The sequence below is a fragment of the Macaca thibetana genome, chromosome 14 (genome assembly GCF_024542745.1).
Source record: "Macaca thibetana thibetana isolate TM-01 chromosome 14, ASM2454274v1, whole genome shotgun sequence".
Taxonomy (NCBI): domain Eukaryota; kingdom Metazoa; phylum Chordata; class Mammalia; order Primates; family Cercopithecidae; genus Macaca; species Macaca thibetana.
In genome coordinates, this window is record NC_065591.1 from 45577675 (window position 1) to 45597858 (window position 20184).

Consider the following 20184-nt stretch of genomic DNA (forward strand, 5'->3'; position numbering starts at 1 on the left):
AGTTCACTAAACTTTATTTAATGAGATAAAGTTGAAGAACTACTACCAAACACAGACATTTTGCTTAAAAATTAGAATGTAAGCACCAAAAGATTAAGTCAGGATGTAACCCAGTAGAAATTCAATGATGAAATGCCTGCAATCCATCATTTTTGCCAGTTAGAATCGCCAGAGTGGCTGCAGATGTTACCACTTGCACTCTCAAAGGTTGAGAGCTGCCTTTTGCTAACAGATGCTGAAACCTACTAGGATTTAGGTGGCCCAGAACTTCGTCACCACAGAGCTCTATCAGGTTTCCCCATGTCCACAAATAAACCGATCACTGGATCAAGATGTGCTCTCCCTTTCATGTAAGCCAACCAAGTTATTAGCAAAGCTCCTTGGACAGAAGTTTGGAGTCTCAGCCTTTGCTGCAGCTCTGTCCCCCACCAAGAAATTGATTTCTGCCCTGACTGGCTTGGGTGGGCATTCTAGGTCATCTACTGTCTGAGGTCAATTTCGAACTGACAAAGAATTCTTAGAGTGAGGTGACAGGGTAAAACATGAAAGAGATTCAGAAAGCCTGGGTTCTGATCCCTTTTTGACCACCATCCTCTCAATTCTTCAACAAGGATTTATTGAACATGACAGGCATGCTCCCTGCCCTCATAAAATTTGGAGTCTAGCACCAATTTGCTGGTTAGAATTGAGAAAGTCATTTTGCCTACTTCATTCAGACACCTACACATATGCACACACTTGACTTTCCTCTATCAAGCCATGCCCCCTTTTACCAGCTAGAGTTTGCACACGCTGTTCTGTCTAGAATACTCTTTCCTTATTCTACATAGCTAATACAGTTTTCAGCTTAGACCTCACTTCTTCCAGGATACCTTCCTGACTCCTCCAAGATTGGATAGGATGCTCCTTCCAGATATAAATGTCCTATAGGTACTTATCACAGGATATTACAAGTGTCTGTTTCTGTGCTATGTGTCCTGTCCCTATTCCAAGCACACCATCTGGCACATGCTGGGATTTCAGGCACCATATAGCCAATAGAGTTGGCTACAGTTCACTTCCAGCTCACAAATATTTGCTGAGCCCTGTCCTTGCCCTAAATGAAATCAAGACCAAAAAAACAACAACAAAAAAAAAACAAAAAAAACACCATGTGCTTGCAAAATGATGACACTGTAAAAGCCAATGAGACAGGGATTAAGCATTACCTTACACTTAAGGGCATTGCGGGGGGAGGAGTGATCATTGTCCTAAGAAAAATGAGTTCAAATTATCACAATCTTTTTACATGTGGCGTTTGGTTTTTTTAAATTTAATTTTATTTGTTTTGGAGACAGTCTCACTCTGTCACCCAGGCTGGAGTGCAGTGGCACTATCTCAGCCCACTGCAACCTCCGCCTCTCAGGTTCGAGCAATTCTTCTGCCTCAGCCTCCTGAGTAGCTGGGATTACAGGCGCATACCACCATACCTGGCTAATTTTTTGTATTTAGTAGACAGAGTTTCACCATGTAGCCCAAGCTGGTCTCAACTCCTGAGCTCAGGAAATCAGCCTGCCTTGGCCTCCCAAAGTGCTAGGATTACGGGCGAGAACCACCACGCCCAGCTGGTTATTTTTGTTTTTCTCTTAACATGCTGATATGTCAGAAAACAAACTCCAGAGCCCCTCTGATTTAGAGTGTCCCTATATACTTTCAAGAACTTCATACTCTTCCTTTAAGTTCCAATTCTATATGAACTCACCTTGTCTACCTTCTCCTAGTCCCTAAGATTCCACTTTCTTCTCTGAATTTCCATGACTCTGACTGCCTGGACCACTCATCTGTCATTGGCTGGTTTTGTTCACAGTTGCACCTCCAGCAATTTGTACAGCATTTAACGTAAAAGAGGGGCTCAATGACTAGTAAATTTAGTAGAAACTAGCTTGTATGATAGCATGAGGGTTAAAAGCAAAATACTAGCTTTGCAGTGATGCAGATTCTGGTTCAAATCTCAACTCTGGCCCTTAGCTGCATCATGTAGGCCCATTATTTAACCACTCTGAGCTTCAGTTTATCTATAGGAGATGTTACTACTGACACTTCCTAATAGTGATGTGAGGGATTAAATGAGACTATGTATGCAAAGTACCTAACACACCTCCAGGCACATAATAACTCAATCACCCCACAATGGGCAGCTACTGTTACCATTTTCTTTGTTGTTACTGTTTCAGGGCTGCCTTTCTATTCACAGTCCATCTCCTCACCTATATTATAAGCAGTTATATAAGTTATTATATAACTTTATAACCTTATAAAGTTATTTATAAGGCAGGCATTTGTAACATCTGTTGTTGACACACATGGAAGGCTTTAGGATAGTGATGAAGAGGAGGAGAAGGAACATGAAGGCAACTATTACTTCTTCTGATGTCACTAATTTGCAACCCTATAGCAGGCTTTTGATTTCAAAAAGAGCAGCTGAGAAGTGGGAGAAGAAAAAGAACAAGCTTGCTTCTGAAGAAATGTGCTTCCCAGAGATTCCACAGCCAGGAATCTCCTCCTACCCCCAACTCCTCACCTCTTCCCTGGCCAGAGTCTTTGCTCACTAAGGGTATGGCAAGCTGTTTCTATGCATTAGCATCAATTGACAACTCAGAGTTACAATCTGTTTTTATCTGGATCAGAGGCAGAAAGATAAATGTCTCAGGCATTACTTAAAATTCCTAGGCCAGCACCAAAGGCCTTCAATCTATGCTGTGGTTCCACAGGGAATGCCCAGAGCAGGGTGGCCAGTTACCTGTGTCAATGCTCTGTTTACTGCCTGGGGTACTCCTGGAATGGGGCACTGTCTAGAATTGGGGTCCCAGAAGGAGGGGGTACATACAGTTCCATCCCATATGAACTGGATTAAAGTTAAATATATACAGGGAAACGAAGACCAGAAATTCTCTCCTTTAGTATCCTTGAGGCAAAATCAATACCCTTTTTTTATTGAAGGGAAATACCCTTATTTTTTTACTGAGGTCCAAGGAAGGGGAGACATTTAACCACTAATATTTTGGCATAGAAGAGCTAGAGTTATAATATCTACTTGAATATGGCATGAACAGAAAGCCATTTTTAAACCACTCTATTGACATATAATTCACACGCCATGAAATTCATGTATTTAGAGTGATTCAATGGTTTTTAGTATCCTCATACTCATGAAGTTCTCCAACCATCACCACAATCTAATTTTAAAACATTTTCATCATATCAAAAAGAAACTCTAGCCACTCCTCATCCCTCCTCTACCCCCACCCCACAGCCCTAGCAACCACTAATCTATTTTTTGTCTCTATAGATTTGCCTACTCTGGAGATTTCATATAAATGGGATCATACAATATTTGGCCTTTTGTGTCTAGAATGACATTTTTTTAATGACAGACTTCAGCGGCAGACTCACTGACTGCTCAGTGAATAATTTTCCAGAGCTGTGCTGTCAAATACCATATCCACTAGCAAATGTGGCCATTTAAATGAATTAAAATTTACTACATTAAAAATTCGATTATTCATCCACACTAACCACATGTCAATTGTTAACAGTCACATGTAGCACTAGTGGCTACCATATTAGACAGCACAGAGTGTAAGTTATTTCCATCATTGCAGAAAGTACTGTTGGACAGTGCTGCAGAGGATAGAGGCACTTATTTATTCATTAAATACAGAGCAGCACTCTGTGAAATGTCTCCTCCTCCTGGTGTTGGAGAGTTACCAGTGAGGATGAGGAAGAGGTTAAGGGAGGAAGGAGGGAGTGAACGGGTGGGCCAAGAAAAGCTCAGTATACCCTCCTCCCACCCCACCACAATGCTACTTCCAGTGCCCTGAGAGCTCCCACACCCACCCTGGACCTCAAAAGCTCTCTGTTTAGTTAAGCTCATCCAAAAGGCAGATATGCCAAAGCCTTTGGAAAGACTTCAAGGAAGCCAGCCTCTACCTTAGCCGTTTGATGATTTCTGAAGCGTTACATGTCAGAAGGTGATCTGAGGGGCTCCTTAATGAGACTGAACAGTTCTGATCAGTTTCCGACCAGCAGTGGCCATTCTGGTTGCCAAGATCATAAGCGCTAATGCTGACTAACACCTCAAGGCCAGAGCCAGGGCATCTTGGCACACTCAGACTGAAGGGAACACAGAAAGCTCCCTGCTCCTTTGCTGGGGGCTGCCTGTGAGTTCAGCTACAATGTCTTTCCTCTAATCTGTCCAAAGACACTGTAGTCACCAGCCCCCAGCAATGGGGCAGCAAGTTGCAAATTGTGGGTCTGGATGCATTAAGACAATCAGAGTGCCCAGACTGAAGGATGATAAAAAACAAAAGGAAAAATAAAATCATATTCAGAGAAAAGTCCTTTGATCCTTCACCTGTCAGAGTACTTTGTTCCAAAACACTGTGGAAAAATCTTCAATTCTGACTTTCAAATGTTGTTTTATAGGAGTATAATTGGCTAATTTCCTTTCATTTAAAACTCTGCCAAAAGATGTATCTTCTTTCATCTACTTTAACCAATTTATAAAAAAAGGAAAGGACAACCTAACAAATGCTTCTTTCAGTGTTTGCTAGTTTCAATCAATACTTCCATCTCAAACTCCCCCTCCCCCTAGGAGTGGCAGTGGGGAGATTTCAACAATCAATAAGTGACATTTCTAAGATATCAGGAGCAAAAGATAACAGGGTGGATATTTACCAAACTATGTCAAGTGTGCATTTACTAAAAGTTGTCCTTTCAGTGAAGGTCATTCTGTGTTTCTTGGTCCCTTGGTTTTCAAAAACACCTTTCATCATGGTTGATCAGGGAGACAGGAGGCTGAGCAAGAAGAGGTGGCTACATGGGTGCTTCAGACTTTTGATCTGAAGCAACAGACCAGGAGTGGAGAACTGGCTCTCTGAGGTTCTCAGTCAGCTGCTGTGGTTATTTTCTCCTTCATAGTCATTTCTGACTTTTGGACATGTATGAAATCATTGATTCAACAAACCTTATATACACAATTCAGGGTATTTTCCCATATGTTTCATCTCATGGAAACCATACAATAACTTTACGTGGTTGGTGCTATCCTCATTTCCATTTTAGAGCTGAGGAATGTCAAGTTCAGAGGTGTTAAATGACCCATCAAAGCCACACAGTCATCAAGCAGAGTTGCTGGGACCAGACCCCAGGTGTCCTGAGCCCAAGTCTGGCATTCGGATCATCTTCATCACACAACTTTTGCCAGTTGGTGTGGGAAAGAGAAAGCAGAGAAGTGTAGGCCTGTGAATACCAAGAATCCCAAAGGCTGGAGAATGGGCTCGGAGAACAGGCTCAAGTGGAGTCAGACCTGTTTTGCAGAGTTCTACTTTAACAGCTGGTTCCTACCTTCTTCCCTCGGCCACAGGGGCCTCATAAAGCATCTGCTTCTTAGAGACACCTTCTATGGGACTGGGGTAACCAAGGATGCTTTGGCTGCTCTCCCCCATGAGTTCTTAGAGCTACATGCCCCCATAACTTATAGGAAACTGCAAGTATGTCTTAGTACATCTTAAATGAGCTCAGTGCATTCTCATTTTCATGCAACTACAGTGGAAACAGACTATTACCTTGACAACTGAAACCGATCCATCAATATAAATTCACTGGGTGCAACCTGTTTATTGTGGTAGATTGATTACAGAAACAGCCCCTAGTGTTCACCCCTTTCTGTGCCATGTATGCTTTGCAATGTGACTTTGCAGCTCCTCCTTCAGTAGGTGGAATCTGTTTCCCAATCGCAAGAATTTGGACAGGTCACATGACTAGGTTTGGCCAACAGAATGAAGACAAAAACTGGTGTCCTCTTTCAGAGCTTAGGCCTCAAAGGGCCTTGCACATTTCAACTCTCTGCCTTAGAACTCACCTACCACCAGAAAAATAGCTTAGACCAGCCTGCTGGGGGATGAAAGACCATGTAGAGAAATCTGAGTTGTCTCATCTGAGGCCATTACAGATCAGCCAGCATGTAGTCAACATGCCAGATGCCCTCAGACATAGGAGCAGGCCCAGCCGAGACCCCCTGAAGCTGGTGTACCTTAGCAAGACTGTCCCATCAGCGTTGGGCATGTAAGAAATCATACAAGGCTGTGATTTGAAACCATTCATTTTGAGGGGCTGGGAAGATAGGGGTGAGTAAGGCACCTGTTTCACCAAACTTATCAAGGTGAGAGGGTCCAAAAAAAGGTTCGCCCCCTCAAGTTTTAGTATTAACTATTTCCTAGGCAGTAACAGGTTTGAAGATGTTCTGGGGGAGACAAACACTATTTGTGTTGGAAGGTATGAGCCTGAAATGGTTCAAATTGTGGCTAAAAGAGCAAAAGCTTGGAGTCAGGTGACTTAGGTAAGAATCCTTGCCCTAGCACGTATGTCCTATATGGAAAAGTCCCTCTCCCTCACAGGTATTCACTGGTTTTCACTCCGAGCCAGATGAATGTAACATAAGCCAAATTAATTAATTTAACATAAGCCAAATTAAGCCCCCTAAGAAGGTTCATTACTGAAAGTCAGAACCTCATTCATGCATGAACAACCGGACAGAATGAATGACTCTCTAGTATACAGAAATAGTTAAAAATAGGGCGCAGTTTCTTCCCTACAAGGTCGAAATTACTGGCTCTTCCTGGACTCTCTCCCTGGTTTTTCTTAATGAATACTGCCCCCTACAGCATGTCACTGAAACAGATTTTTTTAAAAAATTGCATGAACATTCCTATCTGGCTCTTAAATCAGGGCAAGGAATGATCCAAGTGTTAAATGGTGGAAACCACATATGCAACTTCTGACGAAGTAGCCACGATTTCCTCTGTGTGGCACCCATCCCCGACCGTGAACTCTCTGATGGCCTCCGAGCATGAACTTGGCAAGTTCAAGACAATTTAAGTGAAGTTAAGGGAAAAATCTTCCCAAGTATGTGAATGGAGTAAAAGAAGTCATCACAAACGCACACAGGCATATCCACATAAGATGCAGACTTTTCCCAGCATACAAATGAATCCTAGAGTGCAAGTGGCACCCTCAAAAATAAAGTGCATTTTTGGAATGAATGAAGGCTTTTAAGAGAACCAATCCAAAGGTGGGGTTTTGGGAACTCTAATAAACTGTGGGGATATGTGTGAAATTACTGAGGTGGAAGAGACTCTTCCAGAATGAATCACACCAACTCTACCCTTGCCTGGGGTAATCAAATGCTAGATTTGCAAGCAATCTTAGAGAAAATCTATTCCAACCTACCTGCTATTATAAGAAACCTCACCTGTAGCATCCCTAGCAAGTGATGATGAAGCCTCTATTGAATACCTCTGGGGTCAGGATACTCACTACTCTCAAGAGAGCCTATTCAACTGTGAGAAGACAAATGTGAAAAGTTCTTTTTACAATGCACATATGGAGCCAAAGTTTGCCTCCCTGTAATTTTTTTTTACTTCTACTCCCTATGGCCAGAGAGAGAAGGAAAAAGCTAGTTCAGGATATAGATCTTCATTTGTGCAAGGGAACTGGTTTCGCTCCATAAAACTGTTTTCAAAAACATCTTTTATTTCCAACCATTGTGTGGGAGAATGGGGATTGTGGGCACAACGGACCCCTGCAAACTTTGGCTATGGGTCTCACCCTGAAGAAGTTGTACCTAGTCCAGAGAATTAAGTTTCTACCTAATCCAGAGAATTAAGTTCATTCCTATTACCCGCCTTTTTTTTTTTTTTTTTTTTTTTAAGAGCAGTCACTACAAAATGTAATGATACTGTTTGCTTTTGTTTACTGCCTCTTCCGTCAGACTTTAAGTTCCATGCAGGCAGAAATTATCTGGTTTTTCACTTTTGAATACTCAGTGGCTGGCATAATGCCTGGTACATAGAAGACATTCAATAAATAACCTCTGACACATGAATATATGAAGGACTGGATTCCAAGTACATGAATGTATAATAAAGAAAGGAGAGAATCATTTATTCCACACTATACAGTCTGGTTTAGAATTATTTGCCTCCTAAAAATGGAACCAAATCTAGCATAACCTTTTTGCAGCAAAAATCAACTAGTGCCTTCAAAGATCCTTCTCCTTAGGGCTAAATCTGATCCTTGAATCCACCAGCTGGCTGCCTGCCCATGTGAGTGGGTGGACGGCTTTGTGAAGACCAATTTTAGCTCAGGCCTGCTGTCAGTTCCTCACCACTCAAGAGAAAGTTTTTCCACTAGGCCACACGAACCTGATCACACCCACACTGTGGGTTTTCTCCACTTCACATACATTCTCCTAAATTGAGGAAACAAATGTGGGGAGGCCCTGTCTGGAAGAAAGCATTTAGACAGTCTGCAAGTCATTATCCTCCCAAGCACAGTGCCTGAGAACGCCAGGCTAGAAACTCTAGGAGCCACACACAAAACCTGGGCAGTAGGGGGCAGCAGAGACTTACAGTCCTAGGCTGTCCTGGAGCCAAAGGACTTATTTTTCTTTAACTTTGCTTTTTCCAAGCTATGTAATTATAGCTTCCCCACTCCACATTTAGATCTCCCACTCCACATTTCAGAAGAATGCTGTGATTCTCCAACTCTGAAAAAGGAGAAGGGAGCATTAGATGTTAAGAGGCCTTCTTTATCTTTGCTCTTACAAAGGAAGCAGGCCAGGTTATTGATTTCCATCAGCAGTTGTTATCTGTGCATTGTCCACAAAGTTTGGGGAGCCTTGCCATCATAAGAACTAGCATAACCATTGCTAAGGAATCATGGTAGGAACTCCTAGGACACTAAGAATGTGAACTGTGTCCCACGGGGCCTTGGCACAAACCACTGTGTAGCATGACCATTCATCCACAGGGCGTGACACCTGCAAATGGCCCATGTGTCACTCTCATCACCAAGTAGATATACCGTGAGCATTGTCTCAAATATTCTCAGTGCAACCCACTGACACCTTCATCAGGAGAAGATGGCTCCCTGGCACGGGGGCTACACACTGGTATCCTAATGAAATGCACACATTGATGGAATCACAAAGGCAAGCTGCAGCTAAGAAACAAGCACTTTATTTGTGAGAGTCAGGATGTCATGTCCTCGGCCCAGAGAGGCAGCCAAGTACACATTCACAAGAAACTCCTCAGTAAGTAGTTGCAGCTATATGAGCTGCCAGGCTTTACCGTTCAGGGTCTCTCTCCTCATTCTGACCAGCACTCCATGCTTGACCTTCACATTGTGAACATGGGCTACATATGCTCACAGAAATGTTAACTTCACTTATCCCAAAATGTATGTATCTTCTTGTGCTGATGAACACTGTCAAATACCTAAACTTGGAGGAAACAAACTTTTTAAAGAGGACCTTAAACTAAGGAATGACTAAACTAAGCCCTGACTGCAGATGAGACCTTGATAAAAAATGAGTATTATGAGAGCACCCAGAAATGTAAATACTTCCCCCTCCCAATGATCCTTGAAATGAAATTGAATTCATGAATGTGTGATGCTTTCCACGTAACAGATGGAAGTAAGAGAAATGCTGAGATTTATCATCTGAAGATCAGATGAACATCAACCAATCATTTTCTATTCCTGAGACAAGACTAATCAAATAGATCTTTCATCTTTCCAAATGATTTATTTTCTTTTTCTCTACTCCCTCTGTTACAAAAAGCCAGGTTTATTGTATTTCAGAGAAAGGATATATAGCAGAACCATAAGTTCACACATTGGTTTTGAAATGTATCCATTTTTAGAGAAAAACAAACATGGTGACATTCTTCTTCTCTGTGAAAAAAGGATGGCTTCAGCATTAAAGGTGATTAGTTTCACACATTAGAGGGATTTTTGTGTCTCCTCTTCTGAAGGCTCTTTTAAATTACACAGATCAAGAAAATGACTCCCAAAGTGGGAGAAACAGACTGCACCAGATACAATTTCTTTCACCTTGATGTTTGATTGTAATGCTTGAGGTTAAGGACAAAAGCTAGGGTGGAATAAGGGCAGTTGGGCACATCAGTCAGGTCCCTCTCTAAGGCAGCTTATAATAGTGCTCGCCCTTCCTCTGAACAGGACAGTGCTCTCCTCCACATGAAGTACCACCAAGCTCTGCAAGTGCCAAGGAGACAAAGAGCAAAAAGGTGATTCTCCAGCTAGGGAAAGGTGAGTCAACTTCTCCCTCAGAGCACCTCCTTGTCTTGTATTCCCTCTGCTCCCATATTTAGACCCCCAAAGGGACACTTTCTTTTTAATTTCTCCAGTCTAAGGAAGAATCTATTAGCTCAGCAGAAACAAGACAGCAATGAAATTGTAAAAATGAAAAATGCAAGGAAGAACTTTGCTAAAGGTTAGTGAGGCAATAGCACAAAGCCAAAAGAAAATAAGACCTATGCAAGTAGCTAAGTCTACCCAGTATATGTTGCTGGCTCTGAGAATAAATTTAAATATGTATATGATAAAAGGTATACATATATTTAAATGATTCCCCATTTATTCACCTCCTGCTATGTGCTAGGCCTTTGTCTGGGTGTCTTACTATATTACCTCCATTCCCCATAACAATGTACTACAAAGTAGTTGCTGAGAATTAAAGGGCAATTAAAAGGGAGTGTTCTCTTTTCTCGCTCTGTTGCCTAGGATGGAGTGCAGTGGTGTGATGTCGGCTCACTGCAACCTCTGCTTCCTGGGTTCAAGCAATTCTCCTGCCTCAGCCTCCCGAGTAACTGGGACTACAGGTGTGTGCCACCACGCCCGGCTAATTTTTGTATTTTTAGTAGAGACAGGGTTTTGCTGTGTTGACCAGGATGGTCTCAAACTCCTGATCTCAAGTAATCCTCCTGCCTCAGCCTCCCAAAGTGCTGGGATCACAGGTGTGAGTCATCATGCCCGGCCGGTGGGGTTCTTTTCTAAAGGTAACCAAGAAGTCCTGCTAACACTAGGGTTCTCAAGCTCCAGTGCCTTAAGATCTCATGGGTGTGAAACATAAACTTCTAGGCTCTTATTCAAATATATGAATTAGAAGGACTCAGTTTGTAATGCCTGGGGATTTGTCTTTTTAGCAATTACCTCAAGGGATGATGAGATGGACCATGAATCACACCTTGAGAGACAACAGTCTAGAGTTTTAATTGGGTTATGCAAAAAATGAGAAAGAATGCTTCACATCTAACTTTCTCCCATCATTAGGGCTACAGAAGCCTGCTGCCACTTCAAAGATAAATCAACTGAATCTCAGAGGTGAGATAACTTCCTGTTGGAAAAGGATTAACAAAACCTTTTCCTCTTTTAGATGAGAATTTGACCTTGGGTTAACCTGCTAACTGTTGCCCTGGAAATGTGATAAAGATAGAATGCCCATTACTAAGCAACATTGCTTATGGTAAAAATGATACATCTGGACGGGAAAAACCATAAATGAGGTATAAATACCTCTTGGGGACACCATCATTTTGAGTTTCTCTGAGTTCTGTGACAATTGGTTGGGCCTAATCCTTGTGGGAACCCTAGAATTTATACTTATGGGGCTGTTACATACTCCCTTGGGGTATGTGACTTTTAAGCTGGACGGACTTGTGCACCTGCCCTATTCAAATATTATTCCCTCACACCTGAGCTGTTACCTGGGGGTGAAGGGGTACAGCACTAGAATGGTGCTAAGCACGGCCTGTGATGGTCTTTTGAGGGTCATCCTGAGCAGATGCATTGGTGACCATGACATTTGCCCAGAGTCATACTTCTGGGAAGCGGCAGAGCCAATACTCAAACGCAGTGATCTGCCTTCACAGTACTTGCTTTCTCTTTGACTGCAAGTCCCCAAAACTGCTCTCCTGAGAAAACTGAACACTGGCCCCAAGACCTTGGTACAACTTCTTGTTTATTCCTCCAGTGATCTGTGAAGTCCCTAAATTTGGCAGCATCTAATCCATCCTGCCTACGTAGCCTCAACAGGTGGTCTCACTGGTCATTGAGTTCCATTCCAGGCAATATCCCAGAGAATTCTTTAAATTCAATGATGCTACCTTGGTTCGCACCTCTAGGTTGGCTTTCTAAGCCCTTTGACAACTATGGGTTCTAGCTAGAAGGTCATAAGAACATCACAGCTGATTCCCAAAAAGAGATGGCTATCACCCTCTCTAACCAACCAACACCTAAGCTCTCCCTGGCCTGGGATAATAGCTCCAGCAATGACAAAGGTCTCTTGATGACCAAGGGAGGCCCTAATCCATCACAGAAACGATCTTGCAGAAGTTTACGCTCTACGGGCCCTCCATAGAATATGAGTTGAATAACACAGTGAACCCAACATATTTGCTGTCAGATTAACACCCAGATCAGGAAATGTAGGACAAGTCATTCCTTCCCAGCCTTCTTTTCCTTTTCTCTAAGCAAAAATTTTGAAATGGAAATCAATACAAATGATATTACTTCTCGGAAGTCCTCCCGGAGTCTTCCTGGCTACGTTCATCTTTTTCTTCAAAACTTTGAGCATCTCTCTATTATAGAACATGTGAGCGTCATTCCTCCCTAAGACTGTGAGTCCCTGGGAAGCAGAGTCTGCGTCTCAATTCTGCCTGCCACAACAATCGGTCCAGTGCCAGACAGATAGTAAGTGCTCTATAAATGATGATGAAATGAACAAATGAAGAAAGTAACCTGAAACAGGCCACCCCAACCGTATTTATGTCTGCGTGACTTGGACGACTGAATTAATTTCATCTAGGTTAACCTGCAATTTTATGTCAGAATCCTGGTTAATAGCAGGACATGGGCAACTTTTCCATGGTTACATCTCCTAATCACTAGCTCAGATAAATAACTTGGTTTGCCAACCATAAAGTGACATGTTTATAGAGATTCTAAATCAATGGCCCCAAAGTTGCTCAGACATGACATAGTGCTGAAGGTTATAAAACTCTGTCTCGAGCTATGTCTGGCTCTTTTCTTCTGCTCATGACAAGGAGTGAACAAAGAGGAAGGGAGTGACACGGAACGAAGACCAGAGGAGGAAACCCACCAGAAAGAACAGATGGCGCTCCCATCAGATGAGGCGCAATAGCCAGTGCCAACTAAAGAATTCATTCACACCTCACAGTGGTTTGGTGATGGAGGACCTCAGACTCACAGAGGGGAAACTGAGGCTGAAGTATCTTGAGAGTAGAAAGTTTGATCTCAAACTCAAGTGCTTTTTGTACTATGTTAAGGCAACTGGTTGTCAAAGCAGTGTCAGTAAACAAGGCCAATTTTTATCAAATGGTCTTGTTATTTCAGCTTCTTAAAATAATTTGCCTCATTTCAAAAGAACGAAAGTATTTTTTGCCGAAGACAGTGATAAAAGTGCTATCAAGTATGTAGAGAAAGTAGCCCTCTCATATCTTGTTGATGGGAATATAAATAGGTGTAATCTTTTGGGAGCAAAATTTGGAAGTATTAAGGAAACTATACAACGTGCATACCCTTTGTTACAGCAATTCCACTGAAATGGTTATGTACATGTAAAAAAAAATACAAGGATATTAATTTCAGTACTATTTTAAACATCAAAAAATTGGAAACAACATAAATGAAAGTGATTAAACAATATTGTGGTAAATCCATACAATGGAAAATTATGTGACTATTAGGAACAAAGAATGACCTATATGCATAGACGAGAAAGGCTGTCCATGTACTTGGCGATTTCACTTAAAAGATTTTGAAAGTAATATCAATGTGTGTATGGGTACAGAGCTTCTGAAGAACAATTATTTATAAAGCACTTTAGAATACTATTTGGAAAATAACAAACACTAAGAAAATTTCATCTATCAAAATGTGATCATACATGCATAAAAATATGGAATAATATAAACAAAGGGATAAACGGTGGCTAATCTAGGAGGTGGGGCTATGTAGGGTTGTCTTTTAAGACATTTCTGTGTTATTTGAATATTTTCCCATTATTTTTGTAATGAAAATAAAGATGTGCTTTCTGTAAAATGAAGAAAACCATATTATTCAGAAGAGAGTATCTTCTATATGCACATAAGTCAGTCTAGGAATACCAAATGTTTCAAATTCGTAAGAGGGACCAAATACTTTAGAAATGTACTAGATCCCAGGCAGTGTTAATTCATTCAAAGGATGTGAGAGGAAAGGAAGATAAAACAGGTAATATCACAAATATTTTAAAAGACAGCTATTTCTTTGTCCCTGAAAATCTGTGATTCTGGTCTGGAGCCCTAGGGCCACTTGGAGCCAGCAGAAGTGAGTAGTCTTCCTGTGTCCTGACCATCTCTGGACACTGACTTTTCACTGGCAAATCTGCTCACATGTACCACAGGTCAGGCACAGATGTGGCTCATTGCTGCTTGCAGGAGAGAGAAAAGGAAATCAAAGGCAAATCTAACCATGATGGCAATGATGATACAACAAACAACTTGCAGGTTTTCCTAAAGGCTCTGCAGACTTTCCTTCAAACCTCACAGGCAAAATCTGACATCAGTCTTTGGGAAAACTAGTAGGTTATGTTGCTGTCTGGGAATATTTTTGTTTTTTACACATCAACTGTGCACTTGGCCACCACCTTATGGAACAAGTGAATGAATTTCATGTGAGTCTCTAGGCCTTTTCTAGCTAAGAAGTATTATATATTATCTCTTTTCTTCAGCTTCACATCTCAGTGGGTTGTTCTGTGTAACCAGAACTAAATTCAGTGATGATGGCAGGAGGGGGCATGATTTTAAGATAAATCCTTTAGGATTTCCCTACAAAGTATAAAGTGCTCTATGGGTTTTGAAAAGTTGCCTGTTACAATTTTTAATTCCTCTTAATATTTTTTAAAAAATGGGACTAAATGTTGAAATATTTTTGTCACTTGTTGACAGAATAATGAATTTCTAATTGAAGTTACTGATGTCATTAGAGCAATTCTTCAGAGTGAAATTCTTAGGTCAATGGGGTCACACATTAAAGTCTATGAATTGCAGGCTATGACATGGATGACCCTTGGGGACATTATGCTAAGTGAAATATGCCCATTATTTATATTATTCCATATTTTTATGCATATACTATCATATTTTGAAGATAAAATTTTCTCAGTGTTTATTATTTTCCAAGCAGTATTCTAAAGTGCTTTATAAGTAATTATTTAATTCTTCAGAAGCTGTGTCCCGTACACAAAAAGAAAAATGCTGTGTGATTTCATTTGCATGAGATATCTAGAGTTCTCACTCATAGAAACAGAAAGTGGTTGCCAGGGGCTGCTGGTGGGAGGTGGTGATGGAGAGTTATTGTTTAACGGGTACTGAGTTTCAATTTTGCAAGATGAAAAGGTTCCAGGGATTGGCTGTACCACAATGTGAATATACTTAACATTATTGATTAAAATGGTTAAGAGGGTTAATTTTATGTTATAGGTATTTTGCCACTACTGTCTGAAAAAGTAGTCTATGAATCGGCTCACCTGAGAGTGCAATGCCAGAACCCGAGCCAGTCAGGGTCTGACTCACTTACAGGAAGGATGAAGGAACAGGGGTGATGGGATTACAGCACGGAGTTTACCTCACCTGAAAACAGTCCACGCCTCAGCTACACAGCACCCACCACAACAAACTGTGGTTCATCTGTTCGCAAGAGTATCCCTCCCCGAGGTGGAACTTCTTAAGGTGAAGGACAAGAGGTGACCTCGCCCAGGTACCTGTTGTGTCTTATCCAGGTAGTTATTTCACTCTGCATGTGGGCTGGCTACCTCAGGAGCTGCAATCAACAGGTCAGGTTCAAGGGAGAACACAGAAACCAAGGAAAAAGGTGAAGGAAATGCAGCAGTTTCTGAAAGTAAACTTCCACGGCCTTTTTATCTCAGGATGGTTGAAAAAGTTAGTATAAAAAAAAAACCTGGGACAGCCCAGGGTAGGGGAGAGAATAAATGCACCCTGCTACAGACTGGGACCACCATCAGTTGTTTTTATCATTGTGAATCCTCACAGGAGTTTTCCAGTGTCATAGCTCACATAACACTCTCACATGTACCACCCCACCTTATCCTCATAACAGACCTCCCTAAGGACAGGACGAAGCCAGAGTTTGAATCCCGGAGTGGAACCTGGATACAATTCCAGTGCTTAGTTACCAGTGAGGGCAAGTTACTTAATCTCTATTAACCTCATTCTCTCTGCCTGTAAAATTGAGTTAACAGTATTTACTTCACAGAACATTTATAAAGATCAGGTACCATACTGAAAATCAGGCCAGGCACAGTGGCTCACACCTGCAATCTCAGCACTTTGGCAGGCCAAGGCGGGCAGATCACTTGAGGTCAGGAGTTAGAGACCAGTCTGGCCAACATGGTGAAACCCTATCTCTACTAAAAATACAAATATTAGCAGGGCGTGGTGTTGCACACTTGTAATCCCAGCCACTTGGGAGGCTGAGCTAACACTGTGCCATTGCACCCCAGCCTGATTGACAAAGTGAGACTCCATCTCAAAAAAAAAAAAAAAGAAAAGAAAAAGAAAATCAAAGTTCCCAGCATATAATATGCACTTAATAAATAAATATGATGGCCAGGCACAGTGGCTCATGCCTGTAATCCCAACACATTGGGAGGCAGAGACGGGCAGATTACCTGAGGTCGGGAGTTCGAGACCATCCTGACCAACATGGTGAAACCCCATCTCTACTAAAAAGACAAACTTAGCCGGGCGTGGTGGCACATGCCTGTAATCCCAGCTACTAGGGAGGCTGAGGCAGGTGAATTGCTTGAACCCGGGAGGTGGAGGTTGTGGTGAGCCAAGATCACACCACTGCACTCCAGCCTGGGCAACAAGAGCAAAACTCCATCTCTAAATAAATAAATATGACTTCCCTTTCTTTCATCTGACACTAAAGTCTTTCCCTGGGGCACTGCCTCTACTAGAATTTGCACCATGGTCCTTTAAGGGGCCTCATTCTCAGGCTGCTCAGAGCAGATGTGGGAGCCTTTGCCCAGGGCAGGGGCAGGTCAGTTGCCGTCCTAGCATTGGTGGGCACACGCGTAGGCGGCTGTAGAACACAGTATCCTTCTACACCTGTCCCATCCACTAGGAACTTTTACCTTTATTTTCTCAATTTTTTGAACTTGGGTCTCACATCCATCTTTCAGACTCTTTTATGATAGCTTCTTCCCAAAGGAGCATGGGGCAAGGGCAGATTGGCCCGCGAGGAGAGGCCCAGCACAGGCTTTTCCTAACACCTTCCCAACTTTCTCCTCATGTGCCGGCCAACCAGCCCTCAACTGGCAAAGCTTCAAGCATTTGCTTCCCAATTCCAGGGAAAGCATGGTATTAATCATGGTTCTGAAACCGAAGTGCCTGGGTTCAAATCCAACTCCATCTCTCACTATCTCTGATAGGACTTCAGCAAGTACTTAACCTTTCTTTGCTTTAGTTTCATCTTTTGTAAAATAGGGATAAAATAAGACACATGGTAGGTACTCATAAAGTAGCTTTTACACATCAATGTAAAAACACAAACCTTTCTATTACATACATATACATACATACATAAATATATACATATATAAATGCATTGTGAAAGTTCTAGATGGATATATATAGAATGGTATATATTTGTACTCTAAGGAAAATAGACAGGAGAACTTTTATCTGATACTTGTACCATTTTACAAGCATATATTATTTTTGTAATCTAAGCACACTTAAAAAACACACGGGTATGGTGAAGAAAAGGAAAGTGGGAGAGAAGAGGGGAAAGAAGGGGGAAAGGAGAGAGAGAAGAAGAGTAAAAATGGTTGCTTGAGGCAGAAACTAAGGGCTGGATGACAAAGTTTTGATGGGTTAAGACATCCTGTTGATAGCGTTAGTGCCATTTGCAGAGTTCCCAGTGCCTTGGCTGGAAAATCTTTTTCCATACACATCTGTCAGCCCTCTTTACATTTCCTTCATATGTGGGGAGGAAAAGATATAGTGATTAGCAAACACTTGGGGGAACTCAGTTCCACTGAATCAAGTGATGTTGAGTTAGAGGAGAAGATGGCGGCGGTTCCCAGCTCATTCACAGTAGGAGGGCTGCCCATGCTCCTGGGGCACTTTAGGGAGTGAAGGGCAGCTTTCCTGGACCTCAGGGAAATCAAGAAACACCATCCAGACAGCCCTAAGAATCTTCTACACCACCAGGTAGGAAATGCTTCCAGGAGACCTAGACATATTTCCTAAAGATGTCTAGTCTAGACTACTTTCCTAGAAGGAATGAAGGAAGGCTCTACCTCTTTTTGAATAATCTTTGAATAATCTACCTCAGTTTCTCCAATGTCTCAAGAGATAGAGGCTGAAACAAGCAAAGGTTTGTTTTACTACCTTCTGGGGAGGACCCCCACGGGACTATTCACTATTTTTCTCCATCCTAAAAACTCAGTACTGTGTATAGTAAAAAAAAATCCATATCCTTTTATGGCAAAAGTTACATCATCACAACTCCTAGAGCAATGCTGTCCACTCCTTATATGTAGCCAAGATCTTCAATGAGCCAATCCACATTCCTGACTTTTTCAAAGGGTAAAAACCTCTTGTTCCTAACTCCCCTCACATTATTTCTGATGGATAAAAAAGCTTATCATAGTTCACAAAATGCATGCTCCAAGAAGCTTATATTTCTGAAAAATTACTTAATATATAAAACATATTCCATGAAAATGTATTTTCAAATTCCAAATGCTATATCGCTTCTATCCATAGCCAAGTGTTTATGGGGCCCCACCCAAACAAAGATAGCAAATTATTTTTGCTAGTGACTATAATAATATTTCCCCCACTTTATTAATACCTCTGGCTAAAAAGTTCCTGCCTGCCAAATATGTCCTTGTAACCCATTTTCACCACAAATGCAACCCCTCCCCACGACCCAACCTAATTCACCCAAAGGAACTAGGTAGACGTGCTCTGAAGGAAAATGCCAAAAAGGCTCCTCAAGAAGGTGACTCACCTTTCTCGTGGCTGCTTGGCGGTGGGGGCGGAGAGGTGACTGGTTTGGATTTATCATAGTTGTTAAAGCTCTGGCTGCGTCGGTTGTTAGCAGTAGTTGACCCTCCACGTGTTTTGGCCTCGCTGCCTGCAGCGGATACCCTCGCGGTAGGACCTGGAAGTCTAAAATGCAAAAGCAACAGGATTATGCATTCAGTCTCAGGAGGGTAACAGTGTGTGGGAAGAAGGAACTGCAACCATGCAGGAGGTAAAATAAACTATCCAAGACATTGTGTGGAGGTTTACCAGTCACAGAATTTGGTGGAACCATTACAAACATGTAGGCAAGTAATGATCCCAGCAAAGTCCAATGGCAAAACATGAAGTTTTCCTTTGAGCAGAGAGAAAAATTTTGATGAAGAAATATGTTTGTGGATTAAAAATACAAAGTTCAACATGGCAAAACCCCATCTCTGCTAAAAATGCAAAAATTATTCAGGCATGGTGGTGGGCACCTGTAATCCCAACTACTTGGGAAGCTGAGGCAGAAGAATTGCTTGAACCTGGGAGGCGGAGTTTGCAGTGAGCTAAGATTGTGCCACTGCACTCCAGCCTGGGTGACAGAGTGAGACCCTGACTCAAAACAAAACAAAAAACCAAACAAACAAACAAAAACAAAGTTCACTTTTTATCCCCCCTCTGAGATAAGCATTTTCACTTTTTAATAGGGTCAAGTCAGTCATTTCTATCAAACATGGAACATAAAGGCCTCAGAGGATTCTAAACTGATAACCTTGGTGTGCATCTCTTCTGATAGGTATAAAATTGTTTGCCATAATCTGGGGTTGTAAGTATCAAGAAAAGGACAATTTATAATGGTGAGAAGGTGAATTACTACTACTCAGAACCCAACATATTTGCAATAAAAACTTAAGGTTGGTTGGAAACACTTGCCCACAAATACATTTCCCTTCAACGCCTGACGACCTGTCTCCACAGGCATTATTTTGAGGCTGAAGTACAACTTATCTGCACGGTAGATGGAAAACATCACACATTTTTCCTGTAAAACTGGTAGGAATTTGTTAGCCTAAAGACAAACACACAACATTCTCCCTTTAAATAAAACACCTCATTTTGGGTGGCTTGGGAAATAAAGTCACCATCCATAATGTGTCTAAAGATATTATGGCCCATTCACCAAAGAGTTAATGGTAAGACTCCTCAAATCAGAATTTTGGTCCAGGGAATTACTAAG

At 41.8% G+C, this 20184-nt stretch overlaps 1 protein-coding gene across 9 annotated transcripts in view; it reads right to left on the reverse strand.

The window, feature by feature from the left end:
- Positions 1–20184, reverse strand: part of NAV2 (neuron navigator 2) — a 766628-nt gene that overhangs the window by 211659 nt on the left and 534785 nt on the right. For all 9 annotated transcript variants that reach the window (XR_007719073.1, XM_050755340.1, XM_050755338.1 and 6 more), the window contains one exon: positions 18949–19109. Coding sequence is in view for 8 of the 9 variants with exons in the window: in XM_050755340.1 (XP_050611297.1) it covers positions 18949–19109 (161 nt within the window). In the remaining variant the exon portion in view is untranslated. The remainder of the gene's footprint in view (positions 1–18948; positions 19110–20184) is intronic.